At 42.1% G+C, this 17,302-nt stretch overlaps 1 protein-coding gene across 5 annotated transcripts in view; it reads right to left on the bottom strand.

Moving 5' to 3' along the window:
- Positions 1-17,302, bottom strand: part of Pls1 (plastin 1) — an 86,307-nt gene that overhangs the window by 20,102 nt on the left and 48,903 nt on the right. For all 5 annotated transcript variants that reach the window (XM_060385506.1, XM_021653084.2, XM_060385504.1 and 2 more), the window contains 7 exons: positions 16,838-16,967; positions 15,483-15,615; positions 13,775-13,856; positions 6,046-6,211; positions 5,823-5,965; positions 2,626-2,721; positions 734-929 (listed from right to left, as the gene is read on the bottom strand). In XM_060385506.1, coding sequence (XP_060241489.1) covers positions 734-929; positions 2,626-2,721; positions 5,823-5,965; positions 6,046-6,211; positions 13,775-13,856; positions 15,483-15,615; positions 16,838-16,967 — 946 coding nt within the window. The remainder of the gene's footprint in view (positions 1-733; positions 930-2,625; positions 2,722-5,822; positions 5,966-6,045; positions 6,212-13,774; positions 13,857-15,482; positions 15,616-16,837; positions 16,968-17,302) is intronic.

Below are 17,302 nucleotides of genomic sequence, written 5' to 3'. Positions count from 1 at the left end.
GAAGGCAAATTAGGTAGAGTGTACATAATCAAAGCTTTGCTCTACTTAATTAAATTTCATTTGCATTTCTTGCTTGCAGTCATTCATTCTATAAGCATGTTAAGACAGCACAGCATGAAATTGCAAAACAACATCAACCCAGATGGAAAGAATAAATGCCACTAATAAAAGGAAAAGTCAGAACGAATATATCTATAAGATATAGAAAAGTACTAAATACAGTACCTACATTAGGAGGGGTCAAATCTGCATTTCATGAAGCAAAACAGGAAAGTATTATATTGTGAGACAGATAACAACCACCTACACACAAGTTATGAATATGATAAATTTCATATACTCTAAAATTATTAAAAAGAGCAATAATGAAGTCAAACTTGCTTTCAAAGGGAAAGATGCTGTCAAGGGTCACTTTTTCTAATAGATAATTCATTCTCTACACTTGTGGTAGAGTTATGTTACAGGAGCATTTATGAGAATCCTTTAAGTGTCTGATAGTTTCCACTGAATTCTTATGGAGAAATGACAGGTAAGTAAGATTTACTCCGGTGTTTTCTTACAACACAACCCAGCAATCATATTCTGTTAATTTAGACTTTTGTGACCACACATGCTACCACACACACACACACACAATCACATCTCCCACCACAGTCTCTTACCCAGGACAGTGAAGTAGGACAATACCACAGAAAGAAACACAGTGAGTCAACTCAAAGCAGAAAGAACATACCTTCCAGTAAATTGATATCAATGTCACTGTTATCAGGCTTGTGGAGGCATGGGTATGTGTTAAAAAGATTCGCTACAAAGGCTAAATTTAGCTTAGGGTTTCCTGAAACCACATCTGCAGGAGTAACAAACTGTCTGCAGCCAAGCTTATCCGCTTCCTGAAGCATGAATCCGGCGCGCTTCAGGTCATTTTTCTCCTAGACAAGGAAATAAAACAAAAACAGCCAGTATTAAACTTTTGCTGACATAATTTTATAACTATAATGTTTACAAGCAATTACATTCCCACAAATAATAGCAGAATGTGAAAGAATCACAAATCAACCTCTGCATTTATTTTAAGTATTTCAAAGACTCTTAGGGGCTGGAGAGTTGGCTCAGCGGTTAAGAGCACCAATTGTTCTTCTAGAGGACCTGTGTTCAATTCCCAGCACTATGAGGAAGTTTACAACTATCTGTAACTCCAGTTCCAGGGGACCCAATGCCCTCTTCTGGCCTCTACAGATACCGGAACTCACACAGTACACAGACAGACATGTAAGCAAAACACCCATACATATAAAATAAAAATAGAGAGACAGAGACAGAGTCACACACACACACACACACACACACACACACACACACACACACACAGAGAGAGCTTAGAATAATGCCTTTCAAAACTGTAAAATCCTGGAAAAAAAAACAAACAAGCCTAAAACAGAAGAGTAAATGAATGACAAGTGATTCACATGACAACAGATGACAATGCAAGTGAAAGATCTCATGAGAACTATCATGAGAGAACATCAAAATCGAGGGTAACCTGTCTCATCCTATGAACCCACAGTTGAAAAGAAGTAAAACATGCAGGGTGTTGTGGTAATCCTGTAATCCCAGCACTCAAAGGCTGAAGCAGGACTGTTGCTTTAAGGTCAGCCTGGGCTACAAGGTGTGTTTCAGGCCAGCCTGGGCTACATATTAAAACTCTGTCTCAAACAAACAACAAACAGTAAGCAAAACCAGTGAGATCATAGAAAGCAATAGAGTCACTTCTATTAAGCAATGAAAAGTTACCAAGGTGGATGCCAAAATGTTACAATATATGGACTTTGTTTAGGTATCAACTTGAGTGAACTATAAGAAGAAAATATGTCATTTATAAGATAATTATAAATGTTAACAGTGAACATATTATAGACCATTACTAATGGTCTAATGGTTTTACTAGGGATAAAGTATTATGGTTATGATAAAATGTCTTTTATTTTAGAAATACCAGAATAAATCAATGAAATAATACTATGCCTAGATTTTGTTTCAAAGTAAGGAGAGTAGGAAAATATGTAGAGAATAAATTAAGTCCAGTAACTAAACGATGACAAATGTTTAACTAAGTTACAGCAGTACAGAGTCTTAAAAAACAAAATAACAACAACAACAAAAAGTGTCTCTACAGTTCCAGTTGGCCTAGAAGTTGCTATATAGACCAGGCTGACCTTGAATTCACAGAGCTACCTGCCTCTGCCTCTTCAGTACTAGGATTAAAAGTAAGAAGAGGAGAGAGAGGCAGAAAGCAACAGGAAGAAAAAGATGGAGGAGGAGGGTGGAGCGGGAGAGGGGAGACAGAAAGTGTGTGATGCTATAAACTTCACTGCACTCACTATTCAGATTCTGAGTTAAAAAGCAGAAGCATTGCCAGGAGTTAGGGGTATTGGGTGGTTACTATTGAATGAATACAATTTCCCCCATGAGATCAAGAAAATATTCTAGAGAGAGAGAGACAGTAGTGATGGTTCACAGAACGGTGGATGTATGGAATGCCACTGAACTATACACTCAGAAATGATACATTTTATGTCATGCGTACTGTGACCACAGCACATAAAACTAGTCTAAAGATTCACTTACATTAAATCCTGAAAGATCAATGGCAATGGCGGGGCCCCCATCTCGGTCTCCTTTAGGAGCAATCTGATTAAGCAGATGGAAATAAGCTTTTGAGTCCTTCAAAAAAAGAAAGAAATAGTAAATGAATAAAATGAAAAATAAATTTAGGAGAAAAAGTGTTCCCATCTCAAAACAAAATGGTGTATTAAGGAACTTAGCACATCACTTCCTAGGGCGTCCTGAATACACAACACTACTTTATACCTCAGGGTGCCTAGCAGTGCTCTCTTACACCCTAGGTGCTGTCACCTATACCTGGAAGCCCCTCCCCTTACCTTTTTCATGTGCTTACATCCCCAAACATCCATGTCATCTAAGGCTCAAGTTAAACATTTGCTCTGGAAGGCTTTCCCCTCTAAAGGGAACCAAGGCCTTCCCCACCCATCCTGTACCCTTTCCCACCTTGATACATAAACTGTGACCTCATTACATTGAGTCACCTAATGTAGTCATCTCCAGAGATGGCTACTATATTTTTTTCTCTAAACATACACGTACCTCTTCCCAGCAGGAAGCAAGGGTTATATCCCCTCCCCTCTCTTTTAGGCTGGCTAGGCTATCCACTCTGACCAACAAATGCTGTAAACATTCCAGAGCTTTCCAGCTCCAAATCCCAGGGAGCCTCTGGTTCCCCCCTCTTGAAGTTAACCTCGACCTAAAAAGTCCAGCTGTCTGATATTATCAGATTGTGAGGAAACCGGGGGCAGCCATGTGGCAAGGCATGGCAGAGGAGCACCGAGACACATGACCCAAGCCTTTGGGGAATGCACCTCTCAGCTTCTCCCAACTGACTGGCATCTCAGAACCACCTAGCCAAGCAGCATCGGCACACAAAATTTTAAGAAATAATATATCAACACTAAGCCAGTAAATTCTGCATAGTTTGTTAGGTCTAATTGGTAAGCTTCTCAAAAGCTGGCCTCTACATCTCCATGCATATGTAAGGTCAGGAAATTCTTAATGTCCGAATGAATGAACTGAATTTTAAGGGAATTCACACCTATAAACTTTTAAAATATTTACCACCTGGAAGTAGAGACAACTGTCACCATTGTGGCAAGATATGAACTGAAGGTGTTATATTTAAAGAATATTTATGAATAAAAGACAGCACCACTCTAATTTTTCCCAGATCATTCTGGAAAAAAACCATGACTTATAAAGAAGAAGAATCTCAGGTTGGGCCAGGCATTGGTTGCACAGTCCCTCAATCTCTGCTCTATCTTTAGACCTTAGCATCTCGTGGGCAGAGTAAATTCTGGGTGGGAGTTTTTGTGGGTTTTGTGAAGGTCTTCCTTCACCTGGAGACCTGTTTGGTTACAGGATGGCCTCTCCAGGCTCCATGACTCTGGCCACCAGGGGTCTCAGCTAATCACCCCTCTAACTTCCTGGGGGCCCATCCTGTTGCAGGTCTCCAGCTTGTCTCAGAGATGGCCCACCGATGGTCTCTTCTCTCTCTGCAAGCCCTGTGTCCTCCCAACCCTGCTCTCCCCATGTCTGAGCCCCACACTCATGTCCACCAGTGCTCTTACCCTGTTCCCTCTCTTCAGCCACTTTTGCTAACTATTCCATTTTTCCTTCTGAGTGAGATTTGAGCATCCACCTCTGGGCTCTCCTGGTCACATAGCTTCAAGAGAGCCAACCCCTGATACTACTGATAGCACTCTATTGTGTTTGCAGATAGGAGCCCAGCATGGCTGTCCTCTGAGAGGCTCCACCCAGCAAAGAATCAAAATAGAAACTTAGTCTCAGCCAAAAAAAAAACAAAAGGGTGGAGCATAAGGAGTGGGGAGAAGGATAGAAGGACCCAGAGAGGACAGGAGCTCCACACACATATATACTCAATGGGCAGCTTAGCCTCCATGTGGTCCCCCAGAAAGGGGATCAGGGGCTGTTTCTGACATGGTCTCTGTTGCATGCTTCTCGATCACATCACCCTGGCATGGCTGCCTTGCCAGGACACTGTGAAAGAGAAAGCACACAATCCTGATGTGACTGGATGTGCTTGGGTAGGTTTGTGAGGGGCGGGGCTCCCCTTTTCTGGGGTGCAGGAGAGGGGGATAGGGTGGGATGGAGGGGAGGGGCTGGAAGGAGAGGAGGGAAAGGGTTAAGACTGAGATGCAAAGGGAATAAGTTTAAAAATATCTGAAAGGAAGGAAGAAGGAAGGAAGGAAGGAAGGAAGGAGGGAGGGAGGGAGGGAGGGAGGGAGAGAGGGAGGGAGGAAGAGAGGGAAGGAAGGAAGGAAGGAAGGAAGGAAGGAAGGAAGGAGGGAGGGAGGAAGAGAGGGAAGGAAGGAAGGAAGGAAGAAAGGAAGGAAGGAAGGAAGGAAGGAAGGAAGGAAGGAAGGAAGGAAGGAAAAGAGGATCAAGGGAGCCAGCTCATGCCAGGGCTTATGCCAGCAGTGACCTTGGGAAAGTTGCTGGTAAGTGGAAGTGGGTGTTAATAGTTTTCTTGACAAGACTCTCTGGTAAAGAAGAAAGTGTTTCCCAGCTACTCTGGTCGGGAGACAAACCTTAAGATCCTCGTAGTCAACTGATGCTCCATGTCCTCAGAGAATCTCATTTTCTATCAGCTGGTTATTAGCAAAGTGGGAGGGAGAGTCTGAACCCACAGGGCCTCCGATCCAGCAAACAGATGCAATAATTCTTAGTTCGTTATAATTTAGTGGGTCAGTGACAGGGGGGAAAATGCTCTAAATGTTAAAGCTATCACCTTCTCTATTTCACAGCCAGTTCTAAGTCTTATTTTTTTAAGTCAACAAATCAGTTGATTATTTTAAAAGATTTTTGTGAATATAATTGGTAGCATCTAACTCAGACAGGAAAAGGTAAACGGTCGTTTTTCATTTTCAAGTGTCTTTGTGGATTTTCATTTTTGTCCGAACCTCTTATTTCTCATATCCTACCCCCTTATTTCATGGCAAAAATTCTGAACACTAAAATCTAAAATGTAAGCCCTGAGCCAGAGAGACGACTCGGTGGGTCATGTACCCGCTGTGCAAGCCTCGTGTCCTGGGTTCCATCTACAAGAGCCACATGGTAGTAGGAGAGAATCAACTCCTACGGTTCGTCTTCTGGCTGCTCCACACACACTGTGGCGTAGGCCCCTGCCACAGACAATATAACAACAATAAGTGTAAACGTTCAAAAATCTAAACCTTAATGTCCTGGCTGAAGTTGTTGATGGTGCGCCACCCCGCGTTCGTCAGATGGTAGTTCACCCACCGCAGCAGCAACTCCTCAGGAGAAAGCTTCATCAGCTCCTCCAGCTCCTCACCATCGTTGAGCAAGGCGATCAAGGCTGGGAGGGAAACACGGAGACGTCAGCGCTTCCTTCACGCGCCACCCACAACTGAAAAGTAATGCTTCTGATGATCTCACCTTCGTTCCGGGAAATCTCAATATCAGCAAAGAGGCCAACTTTGATGATCTGCCAGAGCAGCCCCAAGACCAAGTGGGGCTTTCCTTCTTTGAGATCCTGTGCACCGATGTTGACCACAGTGCAACCGATGGCGGAGGCGGAATTCAGGGCAAGGTTCAGATTTTCCTGAATTGCCAAAAGAAATACACAAGTGAGGAAAAGGTTTCAAAAGTCTTATCCATGAAGTTATCAAAACAACTGACTGAAAAACTTCAGATTTTTAAACATAACCGTACACAACTTAAGTTAGCAGTTTACTAGCAGTAAGACTCATACGGTTAACTGTCATCCAGATGGGCCACTGAAGTTCAGGTCTGCATCTCCTACAAGCGCCTGCTTCAAGCTCTACGGCTGTGTATCCTCTTGGTTTTACACCTGCTGTGTGTTCTAAAAGCACCGTATGCCCAGCATGTCCAAAATAATCAGCTTTTCTTGCCACTTTCTCCAATCTTCCTCCATCCCTGTCAAAATCAGTTCTTGCCGAACTGTCTCAGTTGGGAGGAACAAGCTTTAATCTTGCTGTCTTTCTTCCTAAACTGGAAGCCCAAGCCGGCCCTTTACTTTTCCTTGCCTTCCACATCCAGCCACCAATTTCTATCAATAAATGCCTCTAAAAATGTGACTTTCTCCCATAGTTTCCCAACTCTGAATGACCATTCTCACACCACTGCTGCCCAACCTGCTGAAAGTAATGCTCTAGGGTCAGCTGTTGCACAGAAATGAAACTGGGGCTGTGCATCAGGTTTAAAACTTTTTTTTTTTTTGAGACAGTAGCCCTGATAGTCCTGGACTCACTTTGTAGACCAGGTTGGCCTGGAACCTACAGAGATCTCTCTGCCTCTGCCTCCCCGAATGCTGGGATTAAAGGTGTGTGCCACTGCACCCAGTTAGAGAATGTTATTAATATATAAGATTTCATGTTTGAACATATTCTACTGGTATTTTTCTCTATAAATTTCAGAACTACTGGTTGGGTAAGAAAACTTTCTCTGTATAAAGTATCTATTTAGAAGCATTTCTTTAAAAAAAAATGTGGATCAGATTTCAAATTCAGGAAATTTTTTTTTTTTTCCCAAGGAACTCGGAAGATGGTCTGTAAGGTAGCAAACTGGTAAGTCACACGAGTTTCAATCTGGGTGCTTTCTAGAGATGCTCTCCTATGTGGGAGCCAGAACACCTTATAAGGTGGTTGCTGGTAACAAGAGCAACAGTGTAGGGGTTTTAGAGTGGACTATTTCAGGGGCTTCCTGTTATGCTACATGGACATGACTGACTTTGCTGGGCTCCAAGTAAACCACCATCTCTCCTGAGGATCAAGAAGGAGTGACTGAAGTCGGGTTTTAAAACTGTGTGTGTAATAATGAACCTTCTTGCCAGTGTGGCTCTCCCCAGGGGCAGTAGCAGAAAAGAAAACTCTTCAACATCCGTAGAACCTCTTCATTCACTACCAATAAACACGGAAGTGCTATCAGCACCTGGCAAACACTGTAACCAGCGGCTTATAAAACATTTAATAGCTTTCAGATGCTTTTCAATACCCAAAGCCAAATCAATACCATCTTCAAGACATGTCCTCTCTGCACTAGCAGTCTCCCAGCTTTTCCTTCCAGAGCATAAAGAATGCTTGCATACCTGTGATTCCTCAGAAGGCATCAGCAAAGTGAAGAACTGGGTTGGCGGTGATTACAACAAAGTTGTACACTTGCCCATTTTATACTTGTTGATACCATGAATGTATTTAAAAGAGGTATGTAAGTGCATTAAAACTGATTGCAAGCATAAAAGCCACAACTTTTTACCATTGTTCTCAGCCTGGATACTGACCCCCGCCCTACCATCCGTACACCCCAACCCTGCTACTGTCCACGCAGGCGTGACATGTGCAGCTGCCCATGTCTCCACTGGCATGAATTGACTGGTTCTCTTTCTTCATTAATATGATTTTTCCTTCCAAGAGTCTTTTGCATAGGCACTGCCTAAAAGATCCATTAAAAAGATAACTTTTTCTCTTTAATTAATTATTTTATTTATTCACTTTACATCCCGATTGCAGCCTCCCTCTCTCCTCTCCTCCCAGTCCATCCTCCTCTCTTCTCCCATCCCCCCTTCCCTTTCTTCTCAGAGAAGGGAGCCCCCCCCACTTCCTATGCCATCTTGCCCCAGAACTTCATGTCACATCAGGACCAAGGACAGCCTCTTCAGTGAGGCCAGACAAGGCTGCCCAGCTAGGGGAGTGTTCCAACAGCAAGCAACAGAGTCCCTGTCAGGAACAGTCCCTGCTTCATGGCACTGTCTCAGAAAACTGGGAATAATTCTACCTCAAGACCTAGCTATACCTCTCCAGGACATATATCCAAAAGATGCTCCATCATACCACAAGGACATTTGCTTAACTATGTTCACAGCAGCTTTATTTGTAATAGCCAGAATCTGGAAACAACCTAAATGTCCCTCAGTGGAGGAACGGATACAGAAATTGTGGTACATTTACACAAGGAATACTACTCGGCTATTAAAAACAAGGAAACCACGAAATGTGCAGGTAAATGGAGGGAATTAGAAAAGATCATCCTGAGTGAGGTAACCCAGACCCAGAAAGACACACATGGTATGTACTCAATTATAAGGGGATAGTAGACATAAAGTACAGGATAAAGAAGATCTTATTATGACTTAGGAATCTTTCACTCCCTCAAAACCTCCCTACTGTTTCTAGATACCAGCCTCACAATGGACTGATCTCCTTACACAGTCTGAGTCAGGATCCCCTCACCACTTCCCCGAACTCCTCGCCCAGCCTTTACCTTTCCAGGTCTAAGACACTACTAAAGCTTTGTAGATGGGAATTTCCCTCTTATTTCAATAAGCTAGAAACCCAGCTTTGTCTTATCAGCAGACTTTGGTGACAATAAAAGGGTACCAGCTTTTGATGTTTGTTGTAGTTTTGTTTTTTAATGCCTGCAATACAAGTATAGAAAATGTCCAGTACAGACAAGCAGTCATGGGAACTGAAGTTAATAGTAGTTTTCATTTGATAAGGCCAACAGGTTAGCAGAGAATAAAGCAATTTCTAAACATCTTAAGAACAAGAAGTGAAGGGCCAGGTTGATGGCTCAGTGGCTAAAAGTCTTGCTGGAGACCTGAGTTAGATCCTCAAATCCACGTAACAGGCTGGAAGTGGAGGTGTGCATCTTTAATTCCAGCACTCCTATGACAAGGTCAGAGATGGGATAACCAGCCAGAAACGTGATGGTCAGCTAGCCTGGAGTGGGGTGTGCAGTAGCAAAACCAGGAGAGACCCTGCCTTAAAGCACAGCGGAAAGAGAAAACCTTTACCAAAAACTTTTCCTCTGACCTCCATACACACATGGTGGCATGTTCTCCGCACATACACTTAATTTTGAAGGAGTAACAAGAGAATCCCATAGTGCTCTCCAGGTCTCACAGCCGCCCTGAGTGTACAAGCTTCCTTCTGAGGGCTTGTGTTGGGGGAGAAAGATAAAGACAGTGTGGCACTCAGAGCTGGCACCGAAGAGAAGGGCTGTTTCCATGTTCCAGTGTATGTAAAAGAGGGCCTCTTCCCTGCCTCACAGGGGTAGGAATGCAGGAAAAAGGTACACACAGTAGCAATCTTGGATTATTCATCCATATTCTCCCATCTTCTGTGTACCAGTGAACTGACTACCTAAAACAAAGCTCATTTACCATAGAGAAAAATGGATATTGTTTTGGATGGCTTCTGATGTCACTTCTATGTTGATTAAATCTCCAAGTCTTTACCAACAATCTCAAACTGTAAATTATTTTTTCTGTCACTTCATACCATTTGAAAAACTCTCATTACTCATAAAAATTTAGTTCTAGAAGACTTTATTTTTAAAATGATCTTAGAGGGCAGTGCTGTATTTAGTAAGAGTAAAGGCATACTTTGTTACTTGGATTTACACAGTATCATTTTTCTCCATTAGGAATGTTCAAGTGAAATTTATATTTTCCCTAGTTATAGCATGCATAAATGCCTGTATGATAAAATTAAAGCTATATATATATATGTGTGTGTCTGTGTGTACATACATTTTAATATACGTATATAAACATTAAGTACAAATATGTACTTTGTATATATGTGACTATATTCATTGCTGCCTTAGCTACTGTTCTATTGCTGTGAAGAGACACCACGAGCAAGCCAACTCTTACAAACGCAAGCGTTTGAGGATTTGCTTATGCCTTCAGAGGCTAGTCCATGATCGTTATGGCGGAAAGCAGAAAGGCATGACACTGGAGCAATAGCTGAGAGCTTTACATCATGATCTGAAGATGTTGGGGGAGAAAACTAGACCTGGTCCTGGCATGGGCTTTGTTTTTGAAACCTCCAAGTCTGCCCCCCAGTGACACACTTCTAGCAAGGCCACACCTCCTAATCCTTCTAATCCTTTCAAACAACTCTATTCTCTGGTGACTAGGCAGCCAAACATATGTAGGCCATGCTCATTCAAACCACAATTACACTGTTGTTTGTTGTTGTTTTCTTTTTGGTTTGTTTGTTTTTTAGTTTTACATTTAGTAACAGATTCAATTTTTTTTTTTTTTGTAGCTAGTTTTATATTGATTTTCTCCTTCCTTCTGTCCTTTTGTTTTGAGAAAGAGGTTCCAATAGCCCAGGCTCTCCTCAAATTTATTTCTGTAGTCAAAGATGACAGCTAATTCCTGCTCCTTCTACCTCTACCTATAAGTGTTGGGATTATACACATGTGTCACTACACCAGGCTTGATGTCCTGACTTTCAAGCCTTCAAATTACTGCTTTTTTTTTGCAGTCTTATTTTAAATAATTAATTTCATTTGGTAATGATAAAGAGGCATGATAACTCACTTATGATCATGAAACTTTTTCATGGTTTCTTTCTTTTACATTTATTTAATTATTTGGCGTACATATATGCAAGTGCCCATGTGTCCCACAACACACATGTTTAGGTCAGAGGACAACCTGCAGTAGGAGAAATTCTCCTTCCACCACATGGGTTCCAAGGACTGGAAATTCAGTTTATTAGACTTGGCAGTAAGAGCCCTTACCGGTGAGCCACCTTGTCAACCTTCATATCACCTTTTTGTATATGTGTGCATGTCTATGTATGCATGTGTGTTCATGTGTATGATGGGGCATATTGTGCAGGTACATATACACATATGCATGCATACATATGATGAAGGCCACAGAACAACCTCAGGAGTCATTCCTCTGGAGCCATTCACTTTCATCTTGAAACAGAGTCTCACGTTTGCCTGTAACTCATCAAGCAGGCCCAGCTGGCCAGCCTCAGAGCCTCAAGGACCTCCCAGCTCCACTTCTGCGCCACAGGGATTACAAGATCAGGCCACTAAGACTAGCTTCTAAAAATGTGGATTCTGGGACACTGAATTCAGGTCCTCATGAGCACTTTGCTAGTTAAAACATCTCCCAAGCCTTCCTCATCTTTCCTAGAGCAGAACTCAGGGTCATAAGTAAGTCTTGCAGGAGTATTTACCTTGGTGATCGAACCCTGGGTTCAGTCCCCGACTCTGGCAAAAACAAAACCACGTAAGGGTCTGCTTTACTTGCTCTGTCCGTTTCCCTTATTTTAATAACCACTGTACATCATTGTCATCCTTTATTCTTCGTGTAGCATGGCATCACATACACCTAGTGTGATACGGTGGAAAATGGTATAGCACACTCTTGTCTTCTGTCACAAATCAATTAGCCTTTCTGTGGTGGAGGAAAGTTTCATATGAAGCTAGCAGCGCCTGCTGTGTCTGTTTGTTGAAGTTGAGTCTCAGTGTTACCTAGTCAACCCCTAAACCTGATGCCCTCTTGCCTCACACTCTAGCACGCACCAGCATTGTAACTTTCTAGACTATAACTTGTGCTCTGGACCCGAAAATCTTAACCAACCAAGACAGAGTTAACGTCACAGTAACCCTACCTTTTCTCAAAGTGCCCACTCTCTTCTCATTTTTACATCAATACTCTCAAGCACCCTAAAGGCTTGGACAAGTAATTGCATGGGGAAAAATGCTCTCTCTAAAAACAAAACTGTATGATATATTAGCCCCTTGGCTTCATTCTGTAGCTACTGTGAAATAATCACAAAATATATTATGTTTTTTTTTAATGTTCTTCACATAAGTGTAAAAGGAAGAGCAAACATTAAGTTTATAAAACCACAGGAAATGCTGGGTTCCAGATTCAGTGCCATAAAAACTTATGACCCGTGCATTTCTAAAAAGGAAGAGAGATGTAATCGTTGTCAGTGTTCATGCTCATGAACTGAAAGGCCTATCACAACATGTGTGACAAGATAATCTTTTGGCGACTGTGTTGGAAATGGTCTTCGAGAACAGTGTTTCAGCTAAGTGATGCAGTGTCAACAGCCTGTTATCATGGAAGGAGCAGGAAAATCTATGCTCAGCACCAAGTTTTCCATTTCTTATTTTAATATTTATTTATTATTTTATTTTATGTACATTGGTGTTTTGTCTGCATGTGTGAGGGGGTCAGATTTCCTGGACCAGGAGTTATAGACAGTGTGAGCTGCCTTGTGGGTGCTGGGAATTGAACCCCGGTCCTTTGGAAGAGCAGCTAGTGCTCTTAACCACTGAGCCATCTCTCCAGTCCCGACTTTTCCATTTCTTAAGAATGACAATAAAGGCAGTTAAAAAATAACCCCGTATCACTGTCTAAGGTCATAGCTTCCTTTAGAAGAAATGTAACACACACAATCTTAGCAAAATCAAGGATTACAAATTCCTGACCTCATAATGTATGCCTCACTATAAAATTTCCGGAAAGAGTCAGGAACTAATTCACATAACATATTTTGTTATTGTTCTTTGTTTAGTTGGTCAGTTTTCAGATAGGGCCTCTCTATATATCCCTGGCTGGCCAGAAACTCACAGAGATCCACCTGCCTTTACCTCCTGATTGCTGGGATCAAAGGTGTGCACCACCATGCTCAGCCCACATATGCTTTAAACAAACTACGCAGTGAATCTTAATTGTTATGCATTTGCTTAGCAGTTGTGAAGGGGAAAATTGGTGACTATAAATTCAGACTTTGATTAGGCCTCTAAAGAAAAATTAGCACAGAAAGAATAAACACTTCATGACTAGCAAAACCTGACCTAACAGTGTAACGTTCTCTTTTAACAACTCCTGAGCAGGGTAGCATGCCACAGGCCCTGAGCGCCATCCCCGGTGTGAAAGAAAAAGAAAGGAATGCAGAAGGAGGAGGAGGAAATGATGGAAGAAGAAAGAAGAGAAGGAAAAGGGAAGGAGAAGGAAGGGATGAAAGAAGGGAGAGAAGAAGGAAAAAAAGGAGTAAGGAAGGAAAATAGATAGACACTGGGCCTCAAAAAATGACTGTAAATAAAAGTAATAGCTGTAATATAAATTAAGGACTATTAACTATAATGAAATTTATCCAAATTACTTAAAATCTCAATTTATTCGATTATAAAACGCAGCTGGATTTTTATTTAATAAAAAATAAGGGCAGGGCTGTGGCTCCATTGGTAGAACATACGCCTGTAAGCAAAAGGCCCTAGGTTCAGTTCACAATACTGAAAATCGTTTTAAATTTCCAACACCACTCAATTTTTTTTTTTTAGCATGATCACATATTACCATCAAGAACCAAGTACTCACGGAAACCGTGAATGGAGTGAGCTTCTTCTTATTAATGGCCCTCTCATCAATCGTATCTGGTTCAGATAGGTTGATCATTTTGCTGAGGAGAAAACAAGAACTGTTTAGCTGAAAACTTCTAGAAAATTATTTTCCATTCATTGTGGCAAGCAGCCAGATGAATTACTTTGAAAATTAATAGCAGGCCTTTCTATTTTACAGAGCTGCCATTCGTGTCAGGAGCTTCATTTGAAAACCTAAGACATGGTCTCTGTCCAGAAGCCCACCTGACTGCCCTCTTCGGCAACCCCCCCCCCCCTTTCCAGAGGTCTGCCTCCACTCAGCATCTCAGCCTTCACTGCTTCACCAGATGCTCACTGACATTAGCAACCTGAAACAAACACAAATTCCAAAACTGCTAAAGTTCATGGAAGTCAACATACCATGCACTGTGTTGTCTCAGAAGGTGAAAGAACAAAGCCCTGGTTGAGGACTTCAACAATTTACACATTTTAGCCAGGCAGTGGCGGTGCATACCTTTAAACCCAGCACTCGGGAGGCAGAGGCAGGCGGATCTCTGAGTCCCCAGCCAGCCTGGTCTACAGAGGTAGTTCCAGGACAGCCAGGGCTACACAGAGAAACCCTGCCTCAAAAAACCAAAAAGGGAAAAAACAATAACTATTTTAAAAAGGAAAGGAAACTATGATTTTTGTCTCTAAGTTTCAGGATACATTGTATCTCTGGAAACTAAAATAAAGTATAGTTTTGGCTCACCGAAATTTTCTAAAAAGTTGGGGGAAGAAATAAAAATTCTAAAAGGAGAGCAGGTTATATTTTATGGATACTGATTTCTTATACTTATGGGTAGGTTTAGGGATTTGGTTTCCTTTTAATGTAAACGACAAAAAGAAAAAGCGACACTGAAGACAACGTGCCGCGGTGCTGAGTCACTCACAGGTGGTGTGTGTATGTGAGACACGTATTTCCTACTTTGGAATTAAGAAAAAAAAAAATAAAGACCCTGCATTGCATAAAGGTGTGTGCTGGGGGCTTGGTGCTGAGATGCCTCAGCAGTTAAGAGCATTTCTTGGCCTTAAAGAAGACCGGAGTTCAATCCCCAGCGCTTGCCAGGTGGGTGAAAAGCATTGGTGACGGTGGTAACCGCAGTTTCAGGGACCTGAATCCCTCTGCTGACCCCTACAGGCACCAGGCATGGGTGCAGTGTATACATTCAAACAACACACACACAGAAATCAAATTTAAAATGCTTTTCAAGAGAAGTGCTCTGTGACTATACGTTTGTGGTAAACATGACAAAGATAAATGCACTCACTTGGAAAGTTTACAATACAGTGCAAAACAGACTGAAGAGAGCCAAGGCTGATATAAAATACTGTTTCACTTAGGTTTAATGAAGGAGTATCTTCCTCCTACGTCTCCTCATGCCCTTACCCCAGTCAGCACTCTTTTACGGGGAAGGGAAAAGAAAAACCACAACATTGTACAGTACATTAAAGGATTCAGAAGCTCCCTGGCATTATTATGATGACAGATACAAAGACACCATAAAACAGAATGTTATACCGCACGGGAAATGCTGAGAGGGACACAGTGCTTAAATTCCTAGACAGTCATAACTAACTCTGAAAGAAAATGGAATCTGGACTGCAGTTTTCAGGGGACGCGCAACCAGAGTGGTGAGAGCGCGCAGCTCCTATGTTCAGCTCACCAAAGCAGGATGCCATCTGCAAGCGACTTGAAAAGGCTGCCGTCGTTGGGGTTCATGGGCAGAAGGTGGTTACAGTCGGGGTCATTCTCCAGAGCTTTGTTTATCCAGTTAACAAAAGCCACTTTTTCTTCCTCTGAAAACAGAAAGTCTCCGTAGGCAAACTACGAGAACGAACTTGTTCATTTCTATTAAAAGATACTAAGCAACACGGCTGAAGCACTTCTGGGCTGCAGTCAGAGATTTCAAACACGGAAAAGGGGGGATTCGCCTCACTTGTTCACTCAGCATGTGAGAAGAAGGAAGGTATGCAACTTAATTAGCATAAAATGCGTTTGGTTTGATGCATTAAAATCTTTCCAAATGTGAACTGCTTCTAAAATCACGTGAGTTAGAAACACCAAGAGAGGTCAGATATACACACCTACGTATAGACTGTTAAATCAGAGAGAAAGGTAAGAAAAATATACATGGAAATAAACTCCGTCACCTAAAAAGATTAAGACGGCGGTGATCTGGGGCTAAACTATGTATTGAGTTAGGGCTGGGAAGAAGGTGCCCAGCAAGAATGGAAGAGGAACAATGTGGCCCAAATGCATTATACATGTGTCCAAAAAGATCACAATGAAACCCAGTACTGAATATGGTTAACATATGCGAGAAATACACACACACACACACACGAGTTGATACATTTCTGGAGCAAGGCTCTTCCTAACCTGCACAAGGCTCATCAAGAGAGTTAATGTAAGTTTAGGTTTCAAACTGGGCAAATGACCCAATGATCCAATCGGACAGGGCACATCAGGTGACGTAACCTCTACTCACTTGGTGGCTTGATCAAGAACTGAAACAGCTATGCCCACTCTTGGAAAATGGAAGGGGAAAACCCATATAATAGACCTCTCCCGGTTCCGAGAGCAGCTCTACAAGCCAAGCATGTCACCATGAGGAGTACCCCACTCAAAAGGGATGACTAAGGCTGGGGTACAGCTGGGGTACCCAAGGCCCTCGATTCAATCCTCAGAGATCACTTCCCCCAAACCCCTTTACAAATACTCCAGACGTAATTAAACCCATCCGGAGCTGAAATTCAAACAGCGTCTGGTTCCTTCTCAATTTGACATATTGTAGGAACACACCGCTTTCAGTAATGATGGATTTTTCATGTTGGCAGTGCTAAACCTGAGATATTTTTAAATACAATGCCACAGTATAATTAGGTCTGCAGCTTTTTTCTCTCTCCGCTGTATGTAAAATAATGGAATGTATCACAACGGCAGCTCAGACTGGAGGCCACGTGGCATTCCACTAAATGAATCAGGGACTGAGAAGCTAGATTCAGAGAGGCAGATTACCTGAGTAGGAGTGCTGTGTCCCCTCGCTGGAGATGGACGAAGTCCCCCCAATAGCAGTGATCCCTTCCCTTTTGTTAATTATTTTCCGGAATGTTTTGCTGATGTCTTTGCTTTTTAACTCTTGCATTAGCTGGAATGGGATAAAAGTGAAATGGAGACATTTTAGTGGCACCAAGGATGTTCAGTGTTTGCATCTGTCTGAAATGAGACTGACATAGGTATGAACCTGGTGTTCTCATAGTTAACACTTGTGTAAACAGACAACTGCCATTTTACCAATTACACAAAATGGACTAATGTTTGTAACCCAACAAGTAGAACACACTACAGAGCTGAAACGGAATACGCTGAAAATATTGACTAGCCAAGGTCTTTCATACTCCAGCCCAAGAAATCACTGCCTGATAAAGATTTTTAAAATACTTCAGTGAAGACAAGCAAGCCCCTGCCTGAACATCCCCAGTA

Source organism: Meriones unguiculatus, chromosome 6 (genome assembly GCF_030254825.1).
Source record: "Meriones unguiculatus strain TT.TT164.6M chromosome 6, Bangor_MerUng_6.1, whole genome shotgun sequence".
Lineage (NCBI taxonomy): Eukaryota > Metazoa > Chordata > Mammalia > Rodentia > Muridae > Meriones > Meriones unguiculatus.
Note: the sequence above shows the minus strand (reverse complement) of the source record. Positions and strands in the feature narration are given on the sequence as shown.